This window comes from Myiozetetes cayanensis, unplaced genomic scaffold (assembly GCF_022539395.1).
Source record: "Myiozetetes cayanensis isolate MyiCay16 unplaced genomic scaffold, myiCay2020 scf4, whole genome shotgun sequence".
NCBI lineage: Eukaryota > Metazoa > Chordata > Aves > Passeriformes > Tyrannidae > Myiozetetes > Myiozetetes cayanensis.
Genome location: NW_026087631.1, coordinates 42332907 through 42353041, shown reverse-complemented (window position 1 = coordinate 42353041; position 20135 = coordinate 42332907). Strand labels below are relative to the sequence as shown.

The 20135-nt window shown below is 37.1% G+C and overlaps 1 protein-coding gene across 2 annotated transcripts in view; it reads left to right on the top strand.

Annotated features, from left to right (window-relative positions):
- Positions 1–20135, top strand: part of FGF10 (fibroblast growth factor 10) — a 255163-nt gene that overhangs the window by 48975 nt on the left and 186053 nt on the right. The window contains exons 2-3 of one of the 2 annotated variants that reach the window (XR_007630574.1): positions 7074–7177; positions 10897–13607. Coding sequence is in view for 1 of the 2 variants with exons in the window: in XM_050329509.1 (XP_050185466.1) it covers positions 7074–7177; positions 10897–11094 (302 nt within the window). In the remaining variant the exon portion in view is untranslated. Of the gene's footprint in view, positions 1–7073; positions 7178–10896; positions 13968–20135 lie in introns of those variants that run through there. The other variant, XM_050329509.1, reaches the window with a different exon arrangement.

The window sequence follows — 20135 nt, the reverse complement described above, 5'->3', positions numbered from 1 at the left end:
TCCAAAGTCAAGCACAAAGCCTGGAAGACTGCCTTTTAGTGGAACTGTTATAGTTCATTGAAAAAGTTTTCAAAGGCAAGCTTAGCTTACCATCTTCAGTTTTCTATGTTTATCTATTACTCCACCATCTTCCTCCCTCTGTTGTCAATAAATACAAATACAGCATATATGTTATATAAATATGGTACAGCCTGTCATTTGGGGATGTTTTAAGCTTTCTTTGCACAGGTATGACTGGTGAAGTAGAGTAGAATCAGAGGCAGTGGCCTCATATACCTTAGCACTTCACTCTTTCATGACCACATCCAACCAGTCTTCTAATTTCTTCAAACCACTTTTTTTCAAGCTACCTACTAAAACAGCTTTTTGAACTTCAACCTTATACCTGAACACCAACTTGCTTTAACTCAAGCCAATGCCAGTTAAAGACACCCTTTCAGAGGAGGTCCTTGGAAGGCACATAAGCCAAAGTTCTGAAAAGTCAGTTTAGAGGAATAGCACCAAGTTCTGTCTTCTGCAGTTACCCACTTGGTCTTCATGGACCCAGCAGCTTATTCTAACCATTTGGGAAACTGGAGAGTTTCAGAAACTCTCAGTCATCATCACATTCCAGCCAGTATTTTCTGTAATATTTTTGTGAACAGAAGAAAAGGCAAGGGAGGGAGGAATTGTCTGTAGATTGCCACATATATGGGATCTCTGAAAGGTGTATGGTGGCTCTATTTCCCAACATTGAGCAGACTGCAACTAGTGTTGCAGATGTTTAAACTGCATTTGTAGGAACTTAAGTGAGACAACTACAGGAAAAGGACCACTGTCTAACTATGCAAAGAAGTTGGTTCCAGAATCAAGGATTCTCATTGGATCCATTGCAGTACTGCCTTAACATAGATCTGGTACTCTGTCAAATAGTCTTTCCAAAGAATTACTTGACATAATTTCACTCAAATTCTAGGATAGGTTGTAATTTTTTTGCTTCATATTACCAGCATTTTTAAAAAACATAGGACATTTGGAATTAGCATACGTCATCCTATAAGTGCAATTTTTCACTTCTAGTTTTTACATTCCCTCTCTACAGAGCAGGACAACCAGTCAGCTTTCTGTTGCCTTGTCATATATATCATAAACACTTTTATAAACTGTAAAAATATGGTTTATTTAAGTTGAATATATTCAGGTTCTATTGGGAATATATTTAAGGCCTTTGGGACCTCTAAAGAGAGTACATGCATAGCTACAGGGCACATCTCAAGTTGATATTTGAAATGTTTCTAATTATAATGAATTGGAAATGGTTTGGGTATTGAAAGCTATGCTTTTAGAGTGGATGTGGCCAATGGCAATTAGTTTTAATTGTTGAAGTGTGCAGAGTTATGGCTGTAAAATAATACTGTGCTATCTGTTTTAAAACCATAATGGAGGCCACAGCATTTTTGGCTTTGTAATAAATTTATTTTCCTTTCCAAGTTCCTAAGAAGCATGAAACCAGAATAAATAACTACTAACAAGAATTTTCACCCCAATAACATTTATTTTTTGTGCTTCTAATTATCAAGAATAATTGCAAGCCACATTATATCATGGACATTTTTTGGTTTACACATCTTCTTGGAGTGAAGTCTTAAGGCACAGAAATACCTGAGCTCAAGCAAAGGTACAGAATTGGATACAAGAAGTATGCAAGGAAGTATGTTGAAATGCCCTTTTCAGCCTTCAGAGAAAAGAAAAAAGAGCTCCAAAGAAAAGCTAACATTGGTGGAAATAGAAGGAAAAAAAAAAAAAAGGGAAGGGAAAGGAAGTGGGAGGTGGGAGGTGGGAGTGGAGTGGAGAGGGGAAGAAAACAGAAAAGAAAAGGAAAATAAAAAAGGCAAGGTAAGGCAAATCAAGGTGAAAGGCAAGGCAAGGCGGGAAGGGAAGGGAAGGGAAGGGAAGGGAAGGAAGGGAAGGAAGGGAAGGGAAGGGAAGGGAAGGAAGGAAGGAAGGGAAGGGAAGGGAAGGGAAGGGAAGGGAAGGGAAGGGAAGGGAAGGGAAGGGAAGGAAGGGAAGGGAAGGGAAGGGAAGGGAAGGGAAGGAAGGGAAGGGAAGGGAAGGAAGGGAAGGAAGGAAGGGAAGGGAAGGGAAGGGAAGGGAAGGGAAGGGAAGGGGAAATTAGTTGGATGATTTGATAAAATTTACTCACTCTATTGAGTAAGTTGGACAAACCTCCAGAGATTTATTCTGAAAATGTGAGGAGAAAAGCGGTTCCTTAGAAAACTGAGGAAGTAATAAATGTAATATGTCTTAAAAACAGAAAGAAAAAAACCGAAGACCTAAATATTCATGTATTGGAGAGAAGCATTAGAGAATCATAAGTTTTCAAAAGATCTTTGAAATGTCTTTGAGATGTCTCAAATCGTATTCTATTAACCAAAATCAGCAACCAAATCTAAACCAAAATCTTGCAGTATGAAAAAGGAATTAGGAGATTTTCACTGCTAATCTAAATAGAACCATCAACTTTCATAAGGATCTTTTCAAGGTATCTTCTGCTGTGAAACTTGGAATAGTCGTAAGTATATTGGAGGACTGAATAAGAACCCAAAACAACACTGAGAAATTAGAGAAATTATAAACAAGAGGCTCCCTAACTGGGACATATGCAAAGTACAGCATTTAATTGGGAATAGTCAAATTCTCTGCTATGGAATGAGGAATGATAGCTTTAATTTCTTAAATTATCTAAGGTTTGTGCATCACAAATCAAACGTGAATCATTATTATTCTATACTGTAACACAAAGGGAAGTATATGCAAATGTATGAGTGTGCATATATCCTTTATTGTAAATATGAAATTATCTTTCTTGTATCAGCATTGGTTTCCAGTAGGAGCATTATGGCCGTGCTGTAGCCACAAACAAAAGGAGTGTTTAAAGGTCTAGAAAACCAGAAAGCTTTAATGAAAGCACTGAAAAACTGGGCTTGTTTAGAGAGCAAAAGTCAGTAAGTTGATAGGCAGGTGTGATAATAATTCCTGAATATATAGAAGGTTACTACAAACTAAAAAAAAAATAAATAGTGTCTTTATCATGTTCGTTCACAATTTAAGGAAAAATTGGTTTGCTCAAATTGCAACAAGGCATTTAAATTGGATACTAAAAACCTTTCTAATTTAGGTAGTGGAGCAGGTTACTCAGAAGGTTAAAAATCTTACTTTTTGAAGTTATGTGAGAACAACCATCTGTCAAGAATAGCCTTCTGAAAGCCAGTGGAGTGCCCACACAGGTCAGGCAACCCTTCAACCATATTGTCTATGACTGCACATAGGCTCTTACCTCCAAGCCTGCAGCACTTGCAGAATACGAAATTTTACAGTTAATCTTAAAAACCCATGGAAATTATATATTTTACTGGAGTGGTATAGGAGTCCAGTCATGGCCCATGACTCTACTTCATAAACATTGAGGAAAATACAAATATTTCTGTGCCCTCAAAAAACTCAGTTTCATTAGATGGTGAAAACATTATGGTTTTAAGCTTCATACTGACTGTCTCCATTTTCTTTTTTAATATATCCCTGTTGAACTTAATAATGTGTTAAGAATAATCAAATGCGTGTTTTCAATCTTACATAAAATTAATTTTATTTATTTTTATTTAAATTCAGTCTATTCCAAGAAGGGGGAAGTTCTTAAAACTTCTTTCAGATTCATGTCAGATGAGTAGGTGCTCTCATGCTGAACTTTGCACTGTGTGTGTACATCACTGAAAGCGATGAAAAGTTTCCTATTGCAGTCAATAGGTTTCTATTAAATTAGAGATTCTTCTGAGAAAATATGTAAGTAACACTGAATAATTTGCAAACTAGGTAAAATCTAGATTTTAACTGCACTTGTAACTAGCATGTAACTCTGGTAAAGTCTTGGCTGTGTACAGAGAGTAGTAAAATACCAAATTAGTTTTATGTTACCCAAGGGGTAACAGATCAAGATTGAATTCATTTCAAAGAAAAACATCCATTAAAATTTCCACTGCCCCGCCCAAAACCTACTGTAGAATATACAAAATTGTAAATGAAAATTATGCATTTTTCAACTTCCAAATACACAGAACACTCTTAGTGAGAATAAAGCCAGGATCATTGGTAATGATAACAAAAACTGATAACAGTTTGGAAGAATTCTGATATATTTGGCTATGATTAACTAGCATAACTATATATAATCAAGCTAGTTATTGTGGATATAATTTAAATGGCCTTTATCAGGAACCGTGTGGCCAGCAGGACCAGTGAAGTGATTCTTCCCCTGTACTCAGCGCTGGTGAGGCCACCCCTGGAGTGCTGTGTCCAGTTCTGGGCCCCTCAGTTCAGGAAGGATATTGAGGGGCTGGAGCAGGTCCAGAGAAGAGCAACCAGGCTGGGGAAGGGACTTGAGCACAAGTCCTATGAGGAGAGGCTGAGGGAGCTGGGGTTGTTTAGCCTGAAGAAGAGAAGGCTCAGGGGAGACCTCATCACTCTCTACAACTCCCTGAGAGGAGGTCGTAGCTAGGTGGGCATCAGTCTCTTCTCGCAGGTAACCAGCAGTAGGACAAGAGGGCACTTTCTTAAGCTCTGCCAGGGAAGGTTTAGGTTGAAAATTAGGAAAAAATTTTTTACAGAGAGTGTAATCAGACATTGGAATGGGCTGCCCAGGGAAGTGGTGGATTCTCTGTCCCTGGAGGTTTTTAAGATGAGACTGGATGTGGCACTGTTGCCATGGTCTAGTAACCATGGTAGTGGATCAAGGGTTGGACTTGATGAACTCAGAGGTCCTTTCCAACCCATATGATTCTATGATTGTATGATTCTATGAAATGTATTATCTTTTTTGCTCATTACTTGTAACTGCCCCCATATAATGGGGTCTGAGGTTGCAAACAAACTTTACCAGAAACTTTACCACAAAAAATTGACTAAAAATTTCTATAATTATATGGTTTCTTCTGTCTCTTTAAGTATTGTACTTAAGAGCATTGTATCTCCATCATTCAAGTGCAAGACACTTAAAATGGGTTAAATCAGTATCAGTTTCTTATTTAAGCACTGTTCTCCTTTAGCTGCTAATGTAACAGTCAATTGAAATGGTCTAATATGGTTACTGTTACAAGGATAGTATGGTAAAATCTAAGTCAGTTTAATCCATTTCAACATAAAATAATGGCACATTATGCAGTATCATTTTTGCTTGTTTGTTTGTGCTTTGGTTTGTTTTATTTTTTTGTTTTGTTACTGATCTTACTGTTAGAAATAGGCCCAGAATAGTTCAGGTTACTGCAATACAGTTCTGTATTAACTGAATTCTTCTCATCACTTTTTGGCATGGAAAATACAAAAAGCACTGTGTCACTTTTGGTGTTGTAGCAGTGTTCATACCACATTCTTACCCTCTAATATTTTGTCATCCACAAAACTTTAGGCAGTCCACTTAACTCTGTTTGATTTTGAGCACAAATACCTTAGCAGATCTCCCGTGGGAGAGCTCCTTAGTTCTCTATAATAATGTTTTTGTAGAAAATCAAGAAAGCAACTTTGGCTTTTCTTTGCTGTGAAAATGAGCAACATTTTAAGAATAGTACAAAGATAATAGGCCTTGGCTGGTATGGACTCACTGAGCTGCCTCTATCAATGTCATGACACAGGTATATACAAGCTGACTATCAAGACCTAATTAAGGAGCCCTCACAACTTTTCTTGAGATTAGAGATAATTCTCTTTGTCTTACATACGGAAAATAATATATGGTTCCTTTGCAACAGTAGGCAAGTTAGCCTTAAAAGATCATAGAAGATCACAGAATCATGAAGGTTGGGTCATCAAGATCATCAAGTTCAACTGTCAACACAGCACCATCACTGTAACCCCTAAACCACTAAACCGTATCACCCAGCACCAGATCCAGATGCCTCTTTAACACTCCAGTGGTCGTGACTCCACCACCTCATGGGCAACCTATTTGAATGCCTGACCACCCTAACAAGAAAAAGTTATTCTTATTTCTAATCTGAATCTTTCTTCTTTCTACTAAAGGCCATTTCCTCTGGTCCTCTCACTGCAGATATGACAGGAGAGATCAAACCCCAGCTCACCACACTACGCTCTGTATTTGTACAGAGCAAGGAGGTCCCCCCTGAGCCTTCCTTTGAGTAGCTTATGAGTCCTAAGAGAATCTTTACCTCACGTTTTCTGGGTCTTCCTTGATTACAGAGTTCCCCTGAGTTCACTTTCTCTTATTTCCACGTAAGCACTTTGTGCTAATTCTCAAGCTAATATTGCGTGTAACTATGGAAATTGTTTTTAGAGTTTTCATTTAAGGAACTGGCCATATCTCCTGTGCTTGGCAGTAGGTAGGCAGCTCCAGATGTCAGAGGGACCTTTGCTCCTAGTAGTAAGTTCTACTGCTCCCAAGTCAGTATGCTCCTGGGCAGAAAACAGAGATGAAAAGCTGTATCTCCCATTACTAGTTCCTTGAACTATCCAGTGTTGCAGAAACAGTTCATTTTAAAGGAAAAAAAAATTAATCATATTTGTTACGAACAGAGCAATGTTTCTGATATCTGAAAGACAAAGATAGTGTGGCTATTTGGGTTAGTCTGACTATATCCCAAATTGTCAAGACACTTGCCAAAAGTGAATTTATCAGCTCAGTGCAACCAACAGACTTAGTTTATCTAAATGTCATACAAGGAATAAGTTGTTTACCAAGGGTTTTGAAGATTGGGGGAAATCTAACATTCTATTGACATATGCTATATATTTAATTTAGTGCTGTGGTTCTGATGTCTCTTCTGATAAACTTTAGCAAAATCTATGCTAAGAAGAATGGAGCTGTTTGACTATCTATGTGGTTTAAAATGCAGGGTTAGCAAAATGTTAATTGAAAAAATGTTTATGTATATTCTTGCAATTGTTTAGAGAAGACTTTTGCTAAAGTTTGTTGGTTGATTGGTCCAGAATATTACAAGTTTAGTCTTTTTCAGGTTTGTTGTCTTTTCTATAGTGAGAAAATCCTCTAAAAAAAGTGATTAAATAGTCTAATTCTTTTTTTTTTTTAGGCATATTGGAGATAACATCTGTAGAAATTGGAGTTGTGGCAGTTAAGTCTATTAAGAGCAACTACTATTTAGCCATGAACAAAAAAGGAAAAGTCTACGGCTCTGTAAGTACCTTTTTACATTCCAAATAGGTTGCGGAAGTCAGCACCATTCCCTGTCTTGACTACTGAAAACCTCACTTGTCTGTGTATTACTGCTAATTAGAGCTGAAGTGAGCTGTTCATCAAAATTTCATCCTCTGATAAACCAGAATCACCCCTCTGCACAAGCTTTCTCTTGTTTGCTAAGCTCATATCATACCGGCACACATGCTGGGATTTAATATGCTTACTGCTTCAGTCACATTTCTTGTTAAGGAGAGGTCAATGGAGATGGTCCTACAAAATGTAGTCTTGAAGGGTTTTTTTTCCCTGTTTTTCTGCACTGCAGTCACATTTAGCAGTAATTCTGGGAGGGATAAAGTGTACTTGAAATCATGGAAACTTGAGCTAATCGAGTAAACACACCAAATCATCAAACTACAATTTTGAAGATTTCTAGAGTAGCCAGCTTTAAATTGACTGTGTTAATTAATACAAAAGATTATGGGCAGTACAGAGAGACATGAACTTGTATATCATCAGATATGCTTAGTCTGAGCAGAATTTGGTTAACATTTGGAAGTTTTTCATGTATGCAATATTTTTATTTGTGTTAAGTTTGGGGTTACTGATACTTTGGGGGTGGGGGGGAAGAAAACGACCCAAATAATCAAACAAACAAAAACAAGCCAACCCAAGAAAACCCAGTAACTATCCAAATATTTTTAGTAGAAAGCAATATGATATATAAATCTGACAACTAAACTCAAATGTATAATCACACGTCCACATTATTACACAAACTCCAGATTCTTCCGGTATTACATCTGGTTTGGTTTGTAATTTTGCAATGTTTTGTCAGTTCTTGGAAAGGTTGTGAGCCAGTCTTCAGGTTACTCAGTGTTCTGAACATCCATAGGCTTTGTAGAAAGAAGGTCACTGGGTGTATCCTCAAGTGATGTGGTTAATTCTCCTCCTTCTGCTGAAAATAACAAAGTAATGCTAATCTTAAACTGAGACTCAAGGGGCTTGAGTCCATTTGTCCCTCATTTTTAAGGAAACATATTTACTATGTGGGTTTAGTTCATACAAACAATAAAAACTGTCCTCCCTCATCTTCACTGTGGCTAGTCACTCCTGATTGAAAAGCGACATTCTAAACTCTGTGACAGTGTCAGAGGATCACATCAAGGAAAGATCAGAACAAATAAATGTTTCTTAAACTCCTTTAAATGTACATTTTCATTTCTAAAATTACACTGATCAGAACTACAGGATGATCAGGGCTTAGTCCTGCTGTAATGAGAGATAACTGTGTACTGAGTTATTCAGTATAGTCATTGTAGGTGTGCTTCTGTACACCGGTGATGGTTTTAGCATAAGTCAACATCTTCAATTCACATACTTCAGTTTATAGTGTGAAGTTTAGTCCTTTGTGATGGGCCAACCCAAGTTTTCTTACCCAAGTTGTTTGTCCTGGTTGGTATGGTGAGAGTACATAGCCCTATATATATGGACAAAAGAAGTCAAAGCAGCTTTTCATGTGCCATAGGTGGAAACTGCTGCCAGAAGATTCAGTAATTCATAGTGTATTAGAAATAGTGTTGATGGGAGGATACGACTTTGGAAAGCCTTCTTTTAATTCCAGCTGAGATAATTTTTCAATATTCACATCATAAAATCACAACATAATGATATATCGAAACCTATTCCATAATACTTTAGCAATTTCAAGAATGCTTCTGTTATTATTTTTCCCAGACTCCCAAGATTTGCAGTTAGCCTCATATTACTACAGTGTGACAGCTTGCAGATGGATATGAATACCAGAACCAATAAAAATTGTAAAAACACTCTTGAGCATGTGCACAATAGACACTGGTGCAGGATTATGCTGAAATTTGTTTGAAATAAGCAAGGCAGTCCTGGGTAGCACTCAGACCCCCTGCCAGTAAGACTTCTTAACCACATCACAACATCGTCTGTTCTCTCTCTATTGTCTAAGAATAGAGGTAAAAGTTTGAATTTGAGTACAATTCTGCATCTGGGAAAACAAGTTGACTTCTTCTGTGTTTACCAAATACTTTTCCATTTGACTGACTCTGCTTGGAATGAGGGACCAAAGGAAGACTCACTATTTGGTTTCTTTAACAAAATAAGCTGCCTGCAGACAGGAGAAATTACTACAGTTTGGAACTGTGATTGGTGGCCATCTGCCTTTTTAATACCTTGACACTCAAGGCAGCATATTACGGAAAATAGATATTAAATTATCTATATATAGCTTTGTGAATAGAGGCAATTTCAATAGTCACTTTGTAGCAATCATTGTTCAAATAACTAGTAATCTTAGAGACACATAGAGTTTGAATATGTGCAGTTCTGTTAAGCATGTGTTCCACGGTCTTAGAGGCAACTAAAACATTAATTATACACACAAAATTCTCCTTGTATCAAAGTACTGAACATTAACTAGTTTTAAAATTCTACTTTTAAGTTAATAGGTATAGAAAATACATATGTTCATATATTCTTTTTTATTAATGTGGATACTTTCTATGTGTTTATTTCCTGAATATCTTGGGATTTTGATTGTAATAATAGATACAATGTGCCTGAAATTATTACCTGTACCATGAAACTTGTTTTATTATTCATACTTATTTATTGTCTTGTTCACAGATAAATTAAAAATAATGCCTGCAATTAGTATATCATACTCTGAGATTCTGTCATGTTTCTGCTTGAGCTGTGAAATGACATCTTATTTTTGGAAATGCAGAAACAATAAAATACTGGCTTTTCATTTTAATTTAATTATGTTGTAATAATTCCACTTTTAAAAGCCTTCTAAATGGAATATAAGTAGTTTGTTAAAATTGGGTGGATTTGTATGTAGGAATTACTTGTTTATTAAAACAAAGTATTCTTGGCTCCAGTATAGAAAAGTAGATCTGTGTAAAAGTACATATGACAACATGCTTCCACATGCTTGTATTTTTTATTCCTTCTAACAAATTGACAACTGGTTCTCCTTTAAAAACAGAAAAACTTTAATCCCTGGTACTATAGAAAAAATTACTTTCAAGCTGGTTTAGTCAGTAAGATACAGGATCATACAAGATTCTTTTTAAGGCTAAACCCATCTTCTGGTCAGCAAAGTAAACAGGCCTCACATCCATTATAATAGCAGCATAACAGTGATTTGCACCCATCCAAAAAGCCCTTTTTCATGATTAGTGTACTTTAAAGGATCTTACTTTAAATAAGAAGTAGTGCCATGCCATACATATTTGTTTAACATATGGTATCAATATCTCGTTGAAGATATTTAAGGGTTATATTTGTTAGAACTGAAATATGATAAATGATTCCAAGATTGCCTCCTTATACTTTTGGGATTGAGAATTTGACTGAGAATTTGTTTTAATATTGTTGCCCTATTCTAACAGAGAGAAATTTATTTTCAGCTCTGACTAATTTATATCATTTCATTGCTATAATTATTCACTGAGTAACTAATTATACCTTTTGTTAGTTTCACTTTTTGCCATCTAACTGATTTGCTTTAACTACTGAGAACACAGTGAAACTTTTATTTAAATACACTGTAGAATCCTAAAGGGGTGTCAGTGAACACTAAAATCTTCAAAATATATTTAGAAAGTATTTGCCTTCAGTATGCTGCAATTCTGAAACGTTATGTTTGTTCTGAATTTGTGTATTTTTTCCTCTTTTAACAGAAGGAGTTTAATAGTGATTGCAAATTGAAGGAAAGAATAGAAGAAAATGGATATAACACATACGCATCCTTAAATTGGAAGCACAATGGAAGGCAAATGTTTGTGGCTCTGAATGGGAGGGGAACCACAAAGAGAGGACAGAAAACAAGAAGGAAAAACACTTCAGCTCACTTTCTTCCCATGGTGGTCATGTCATAGATGAACATACTATTTTTTTGATGCAGCTGAACCAAAGGCTGTTATGTCAAGAATATTTAGTGATTCTCTTAAAGGGTAAAAGCAGAGAAATAGCACAGACATCTGCATGTTTGAAATGAGAGCAGGGGAAGCCTTTGAAGGTTTTGTACTTATCGCTAGCACATGAAATACCTTTATTTAGTTTGTTGTCGTATCTTATAATCAAAATGCAAGCTGGATCAAAGGGGATGGAATTTATTGCCAGTGTGAACATTTTTTTTTTTTATTTTTTTTTATCACTGCAACAGACCTTGATGGACATAAGACAATCTGTTGCGTGATCTTCATGGGGAATGCTATTTATGGAATACTAACTCATATCAAAGTCCTTAATTGCTCATTCAAGCCTAATGATTCAATGAACAGTTAGACACGCAAGCATTTACTGGAAGCACTTGGGTCATATGCACAAAAGCCTTGTGGAAGAATGGATAGGATAAGCAAAGTAGTGTATAACTGTTCTAACAAAATGAATAGTATGGTTTTCTTGTATGTTCTAAATTCATTTCTTTCTATTTCTCTCTAAGTTATTTATTTAATAGGATGTTAAATATCTTTTTTATTTGAAATATTTTCCTCATTTGCTTCTTTGTTATTTTCCCTTTCTCTTAGTACTTCACAGAGAGGTTGATAGACTAAAATGTCAAAACCTCAGAAGTACTTTGAGAATAGGTATTAGACAAGGCTTTAAAGGCAGAAATTAAATTGTATAATCCATCTTTTTTCTAAACTATCTTGCACTTAAGCAAAAGACCAAACAAGCAGTGCTTGGATTTATGGTATTGGCTTCTTTATATTGGAGAAATTTTTGTGCTTTTCAGCACTCAAGAACAAACTTCAAGAAATACTTTGTTCAAAGGGTCTTTCTGCTATTTTGAAATTGAGAGAAGGGGTCACATCTGTACTTGGATGTCAATGCATCTGTGTGTATATTCAGCTGACTTTGATTTCAGTTTGGAGCTAGGATCTAATGCATTGCAATCAGCATGATATTCTGCAGCACACATTGGGCTGGAACCTAAATGTGGACAGCCCTGTTACAGTCACTGAGATTGCAAATGTTAAAATTAAACACTAGCATGTAATTCCTAAGTATTAACATTTGGCCTCTGAAAGGTAAGCGAGAAGGCAACACAGTCCTTCACTCCTTATTCAATCAATACTTTCATTCACCCTATTTGCTGTTGGTACCAACTCATAGAATCACAGGCATATAGTGAGAGCAATATCTAATTCAGGACTGAGAGACAGAAGATCCAAAATCATGCTCATGCATTTTTTCAGAGATTATTACTCACATGTATATTATATATGAGAGCCAACTGAAAAGCTGTGCTGGTTTCCAGCTTTAACATGACTTTCATAACCATCACAGTAACTGAAGGCTCAAAATACATAATATCCAGCACATTTTTATGAAGTGTTACTAGCCCCATGGCTTAACTTGAGCAACTGCAGTATAATAAAGTTAAGCATAATATGAAGTCTGTTCAATTAAAGGTACATAAGGTTTGTTTTATGTTTTGCTTTACTCAGTAATTTTAGAGAGCTCTGGATAGCTCACCATTGTAACCATATTGAGATTCATTTTGTTAGAGCAGATAAATAGAAAACAGTACATCAAACAATTGTACCACTGTCTTCACCTTGTATTCCATTAAATAAATAAGTAAGCCTTTGCAGTGTCTTTAGTAAGAAACAAAAGTAGTATAATATTATTTTGTTTTAAATACTTTAAGTGATAACTATAAGATTATATTGATGCTGCAGTTTATCTTCAATATTTCTTGTTGTGAAAAAGTTGGTTTTATTTTTATTGTTTGGAGACTGTATTTTGGTACAAAGGAGAGCCTTGCTTAATGTGTCTTTTTGAGAATGTTTAACCTCTATAAAGCCTGGTGTTGTTGGAATCTTCTATAACTTATTTAAGTCAATGTTTAACAGCACTCCAATCTTAATCTGTTATTTAAATATTAGCTGTTTGTTTGTGTTTTTTTAAAAAGGCAAAAAAAATGCTTTCCCATAAAATACAAATGGTTATATTTCCTGTCCTTAAATAAAACAGCAGTTTTAAAACTAGGAATTCATTGAGAGACAACATGTTTTTAGTTGATAGCTGATGCTCTATTTCATGGTACTTTATCTCCAGGTTTCTTCTTCACAAATGACATTTTTCTAGAAAGAGAAATAAGAATTTCAGATTCTAAATGTAATTGCAGTTCACAGCAAAACAATGACTATGATAAAAACGAGCTACAATTGTTTAAATTTGTAATCAGTAATTAAAACTGACAAGTCATAGTGGACCACCTGTACTGAACCTTCAGTATGAGCTTGAGCGAATGCAACATTGAATGACCACTTAAAGAACATATAGGGTACAAATTAAATTCTCTTTGGACAGAATTACATGGATGACTTGGTCAGGGGAGGATTATGCATAAATGTTATCATAGTACTCAAAACACCATGCTGTTCAAATGACAAGATCAGAAAATATCACTTTTCTGAAGTGAGTCAGGAGCCATTTCTGACATGAAAAGTGGCTTCTAAAAATTAACCAAAATGAAAAACCCTTGAAGGAATCAATGATTCCTCTGTGTTTGGTATACTGTAATACCCACTGTAGTGGGAGCAAACTGCAGACATTAGAGTATCCCCAATCCTCCAACATAAGCTCTGTTTTCTGTCACCCTCAGCATTATACTCCTGAATAAAAGGAAAACAGGCAGAGGGATTTAGAAAAGAAAAGGGATACAAAAATCACTGAGCAACAATGTATAGTATGTTATATTTAAATAAAAATAATAAAATGTGGGGATTAGAGAATAAAAGCATTGTCTTTGTTTGTTTTATTAACCTGAAATTATACTGCACAATACAAATAAAAAGGGAAAAGTTCTGTTGTACTACAGGCTGTGGTTTCGTACTGTATAGCCCCCAAACAAAACATTTTGAATATTTTGTATGTGTGAGTCCACTATCTCTACACTAATAACAAGCAAATGCTTCAGATTCTTCCTGTAAGTATTTGAATCCACCTAGTTTTATACAGCAGAATAAAGCAATGCATTTAGAAGAAGCATAAATTTCATGAAAGAATGAAGGGGAAGAAGAGCATGTACTTGTATTTTTAAAGTAAACTTTAGATACGGAAAAATAGTTACATTCTATGTAAGACTTCACGCAAAAGACATTTCAGGTTATAAAGTTCCCTAAAGGTTAGTAAGCTCTAGAAGTATATGAGCACAACCATGTAATTCCTGCCTCTCCTGAAACTATCTCTATTCACACAAACAGTCATAACTGTTTCAACTGTTTAATCTTGAAACTAATCATGAAGACACCTCTTCTATGAAATATCAAGTATCATTATTTAGTCTAGTAAGTTAAACCTTGAGACAGAATTCACCTTCCTAATTTCCTATTATGTTGAAGAAAGAAAAATACAACACGTAACAAACACTTCAAGCTGCAGCTAGTCAATGTCTGATTGATTACTGATGGTATTTTTCAGAAAAAGGTCCTTGACTGAAACAATTTCAGTGCAAATTTAAGTAACTGATGCACACAAAAGTTGTTTTCCATGGCATTGTACACAAGAAATAGAATATGAACAGATCTTTATTATTTATTAGTCTGCTTACAATACCAACTATTTGAATCCCATGTTTAACTGTATGGAAGCTTTCTTGGAATAAGTTTAGGATTTTCTAGTGAAGCACGGTGAATCTCAGATATCTGATTGATGTATTTTCACTTTCTAATCCCAGAAAAAAAAGAAAGGTAGTACATCTTTTGTCCACCCAAATAGTGTATGAAAATATGCTCCTGTTAAAGCCAAAATAAAGGAGCAATGACTAAGCCTCAAGTAAATGATATGGGAGCAGTGATCTCTGAATTACTGTGGTATAAATGAGGAGAATTTCCACTTCTGAAACTCCTTACCAGGATCTTTAGAGGTGCCACTTTATGCTATTTTGCTAATCTGAAATAAAATCGTAGAGTCATAGAATCATAGAACATTAAGGGGTTGGAGGGGATCTTAAAGATCATCTAATCTCAAGCCCCCTATCATGGGCAAGGACACCTGCCCCTAGACCTCCACTGGCCTTATCCAGCATGGCCTTGAACAACACCAGGGATGGGGCATCCTCAACTTCTCTGGGCAACATTTTCCAGTGCCACACTGCCCTCACAGTAAAAAATTTCTTCATTTCTAACCTATATTTCCCCTCTTTCAATTTTTATCCATTACTCCTTGTCCTATCACTACAGTTCCTAATGAAGAGTCCTTCTCCATCCTCCCTGTAGGCCTCCTTCAGATACTGAAAGGTTGCTGTGAGGTCTCCATGCAGTCTTCTCTTCTCCAGGCTGAACAGCCCCAACTTTCTCAGCCTGTCTTCGTAGGGGAGTGCTCCAGTCCTCTTATCAACTTCCTGGCCTCCTCTGGACTTGCTCCAACAGTTTCATCTCCTTCTTATGCTGGGGACAACACAAGAACTGTATGCAGAATTCCAAGTGGGGTCTTGCAGAGTAGAAGGGAGGAATCACCTCCCTTGATCTGCTGGCCATGCTATTTTTGATGCAGCCCAGGATTTCATTGGCTTTCTGGCAACCACATACTGCCAGCTCATGTTGAGTTCTTCATCAGCTATCACCCCCAAGTCTCTCTCCACAGGGCTGCTCTCAATTACTTCTCCACCCAATCTGTAGGTGTGTCTGGGATTTCCAAAACCCACATGTAGGATCTTGCACTCCGCCTTGTTGAACTTCATAAGGTTTGCATTGTACCACCTCTCCAGCCTGTCAAGGTTGGCATCCCTCCCTCCAGCATGTCAACTACACCACACAGACTGGTGTCATCAGCAAATATGCTGAGGGTGCACTAGATCCCACTGTCAGTGGGTAATCATACATGTAAATGGATAAATGTATATGCTGGTGGTAACATCAGAAATACATGTCCTATCAGACCACCATACTAATATGAGGCTATAAGAATTGCAGTATCTGAAAAAACTCACAGAAAGTACCCAATTGTGTTGGGTTCTGTGCAAAATATTTAGGGGACTGATACTATATAGATAAATTATCACACTGTTGCCTAAATGGCTGTGGGGAAAAAAAAAGACTCCAAGGCAAATTATGTAGGAGATAAGATAAGGATACAAAGGCTTTAATAAGCCCCCAGGCTTTCCGGAATACCCCCAACACGCACTCCAGAATACAGATGCTCACAGTTTTTATAATGATTTTCACCCAATCCCTGTCCGGCCACCACCCAGGTTCTACCCCCCCCACGCCTCTTGGGAATTGGGTCTGGGGGCATTTTGGGACCCCCTCTTCTTCATCTTCATCTTCCTCAGAGCACGTAATGTCCTTGGAGGCCTTCCAGAATTCTAGGCCTGAAGGTTGTTGAGTCTATGGCTATATCTTCTTCTGTAGGGTTAAGATGTTCTTCTAAAATTCTACCTTGAAAAAGAGACAAAACAGGCCAGTGAAATTTAGGGGAATTGATATGGGAATGGGTAACAGGGGTTTGAACTGGTGTGTTAAAGGGTAAAGGGATAATATGCTGCTACTCTAAAATCTACATTTACTACATAACTACTTCTGAGATCTACAAAAATTAAAAAATCAAAACTCCAAGGTATCACACTATAATAAAAACAAAGTCTGTATTTACATCAAAGCTCAGACTCTTTAGTTATCTTGTGATAAGGTAATAAACGAAGAATCAAGATATTACAGGGTTTTTGTTACTACTGTAAAGTGTATGTAGCAAGTTTCAGATGAGTACTATGTAACCATTCAAACTATTCTATGGTTTTGTCTAAATTATATGATTTTTTTTTCTTTGGTTATGCACCTGTTTTACTAATTTCTTAATGGACTTTTAACCCTCTCAGTTGCTAAGAGTCTTTGCAGAAGTCTAGTTAAACACTGGTCTACTCTTGCGTCTGTACTTATTTTCTAGATATAAGTAGCTAAAAAACCAAAAACATTTGATGTTGTACATGCAGGAACTTGACTTATTCAGTGAGTAGAATGAAAAGTGAACCTCTCTGCTCCATTATTTTCAAGACGACCAGCTAATCAGGCCTGTATTGAGAACAGTGTGGCCAGCAGGAGCAGGGAAGTGATCCTTCCCCTGTACTCAGCGCTGGTGAGGCCACCCCTGGCGTGCTGTGTGCAGTTCTGGGCCCCTCAGTTCAGGAAGGATATTGAGGTGCTGGAGCAGGTCCAGAGAAGAGCAACCAGGCTGGTGAAGGGACTTGAACACAAGTCCTATGAGGAGAGGCTGAGGGAGCTGGGGTTGTTTAGCCTGAAGAAGAGGAGGCTCAGGGGAGACCTCATCACTCTCTACAACTCCCTGAGAGGAGGCTGTAGCCAGGTGGGTGTTGGTCTCTGCTCCCAGGCAATGATCAGTAAGACAAGAGGGCATGGTCTTAATCTCTGCCAGGGAGGTTTCGGTTGGATATTAGGAAGAAATTCTTTACAGAGAGGGTAATCAGACATTGGAATGAGCTGCCCAGGGAAGTGGTGGATTCTCCATCCCTGGAGGTTTTTAAAATGAGACTGGATGTGGCACTTAGTGCCATGGTCTAGTAACCACAGTGGTAGTGGATCAAGGGTTGGACAATTATTTGAGAGGTCCTTTCCAACGTGGTTGATTCTATGATTCTAATTTGTATACTTTCTTGCCTTAGAATACTCTTAAATTCTCACTTACCTGTATTTTCAAAAATGTACATCACTCATACTACTCTGTGCAATGTATTACTTGTCCAGTTATGCTCATTTCTTGTGATTTCTTGCTTCTTTTCCATATAACAACAAGATTCATAAATGGTTCACTGAGGCAGCTTGCACTATGGATGTCTGCAGTACACTGTCATGAATACCACAAAAGTAAGACTCTCATTTCTGGTTCAGTGTAGAATAGGACAGAGAGATCTGATGATACTGTAGTGTTTTGATAAGCCTTGGGTCCCTTGAAACTACACACATGCTTACTAGTAAACATGCAAATTAGGTTCAAAAGTGAAATATACATTGTGAGGATAGGTTAAGTTGGCAGTTATAACAGCCACTGTACAAGATACATTGCAAATGAAAATACATGTTCCACCTTCTTTCTTTTTCCATGGTTCACTCAAGGAACGGGAAACATAAGAAAAGGATGTGGCATTATTATTATTATTATTTACAACTTTCATTGCTTTTCTTAAATGGTAGCCAACACATGACCTATCCTGGTCTCTGACTGAATCTTGTTTCTGTGATGAAATATGATGGAGATATTCGCATCCTTTTAAAGGAAGGATCGGTCTCTTTCTCTTCCGTATGGTCAGCCAGTACGACTTACTGAGTGCTACTGATATAGCATGCAGTTTGTGCTCAGTTAAATATAAATTAAGCTATAAGATTCCAGCTTTGGAAGAAGAGATATGGCCCTGCTTATCATGTTAAATGAGTACTGTATCCTTTGCCTGACAGAGACAGATAAAATTTAATCCCTTCATTTATTTAACTAATTGCTTCTTAAATACTCTGAAGTGAACGATATACTGTCAGAGAAAAGTCGTGCTGATAGCCATAATTATTACATTTCTATGGTAATTAGGAAATGCAGTAGGAAGGTACGGTGTCAGAATGGTTAAAGTGCTTCAATACAAAATCCTGCAGTAAGATTCAGCCTATATTCATACTGAAAGCCATCATCAAATTGTAAATGAACGCCTGAGCCTCCAGACTGAGGAAGCTGGTTATACAGCTTATATGGTTGGCCCTTTGGTACCCTGACTGCTCTAGTGTCTGAACCATGCTCCACATTAAAGTCACAACAAACTTGAATGTTATTACATGTACAGATGTATAATGTGAAACAAATTCTATTTTGCAGTCAGAAAGTGACAGAGACCAAATTTAAGTCACCTGTGGTAATCTTGTGTTTCTTTTCCTCTACTCTTGCAATGTTTTCATTAGAATTCTTATCAGAGGCCAACACAAATGCAGTTTTTCTGCATTGCAGATGAAATACAATACAGTGTGAGGTTTTTAACACCACACCTATGTGGATGAAAATTCACTTGTGAAAAACGTCAAGTGGAAATTCTCAGGTGTCACCTTGCAAACAGACGTTGGTGAAAACTGCCTGTGACACACAGGATCAGATGTAAGAGCAGACTACTCCTCAGTGCTTACGTGACAGGTACTCTCCTCGGGGTTAGGCCTTACATTTATTAGGTTTTTCTCAAACTAGTCATCTATTTTGCTATAAGAACTTCATTGAGTTTCAGACAGTCATCTCAGCTTGTTCACTGAGGACTTTTAATATAAGGAACAAGGTTTTGGCCCAGGAAGTACTTGAGCTTCTTCGTACTGAACTTTGGAAGTGTACTTTAAGGAAATACTATAAAATCATTCTATTCTTCTGCTTATCCCTCTGGCTGCCCTTTCATGCTTACTAATAGAGGTAAAAAATTTTAGAAGATTTTTTTTTTTTTCTTTAACCAAGAGAGATGTGGATTTGATGGATTGCTTTGTAGAACAAAAAAAATTAGTTGGATGGTCACACTCAAAGAGTTGCATACAGCGTCCCAAGAGGAGAGCAGTGATGAATGGTGTTCGTCGGCGACCAGCACTTTTTAACATCTGTCAGTGACATGGACAGTGGGATCGAGTGCACCTTCAGCGAGTTCACTGATGAAACCAAGCTATGTGGTGTAGTTGACATGCTGGAGGGAAGGAGTACCATCCAGAGGGACCTTGACAGGCTGGAAAGGTGGGCCCATGCAAACCTTATGAAGTTCAACAAGGGCGAGTGCAAGGTCCTGCACCTGGGTCAGGGCGATTCCAGGCACAAGTGCAGACAGACTGGAGAATGGATCAAGACTAGCTCTGGGGAAAAAGTCTGGGGGGTATTTGTGGATGAAAAGCTTAACATGACTGGCAACACGTGCTTGCAGCCCAGACAGCCAACCACATCCTGGGCT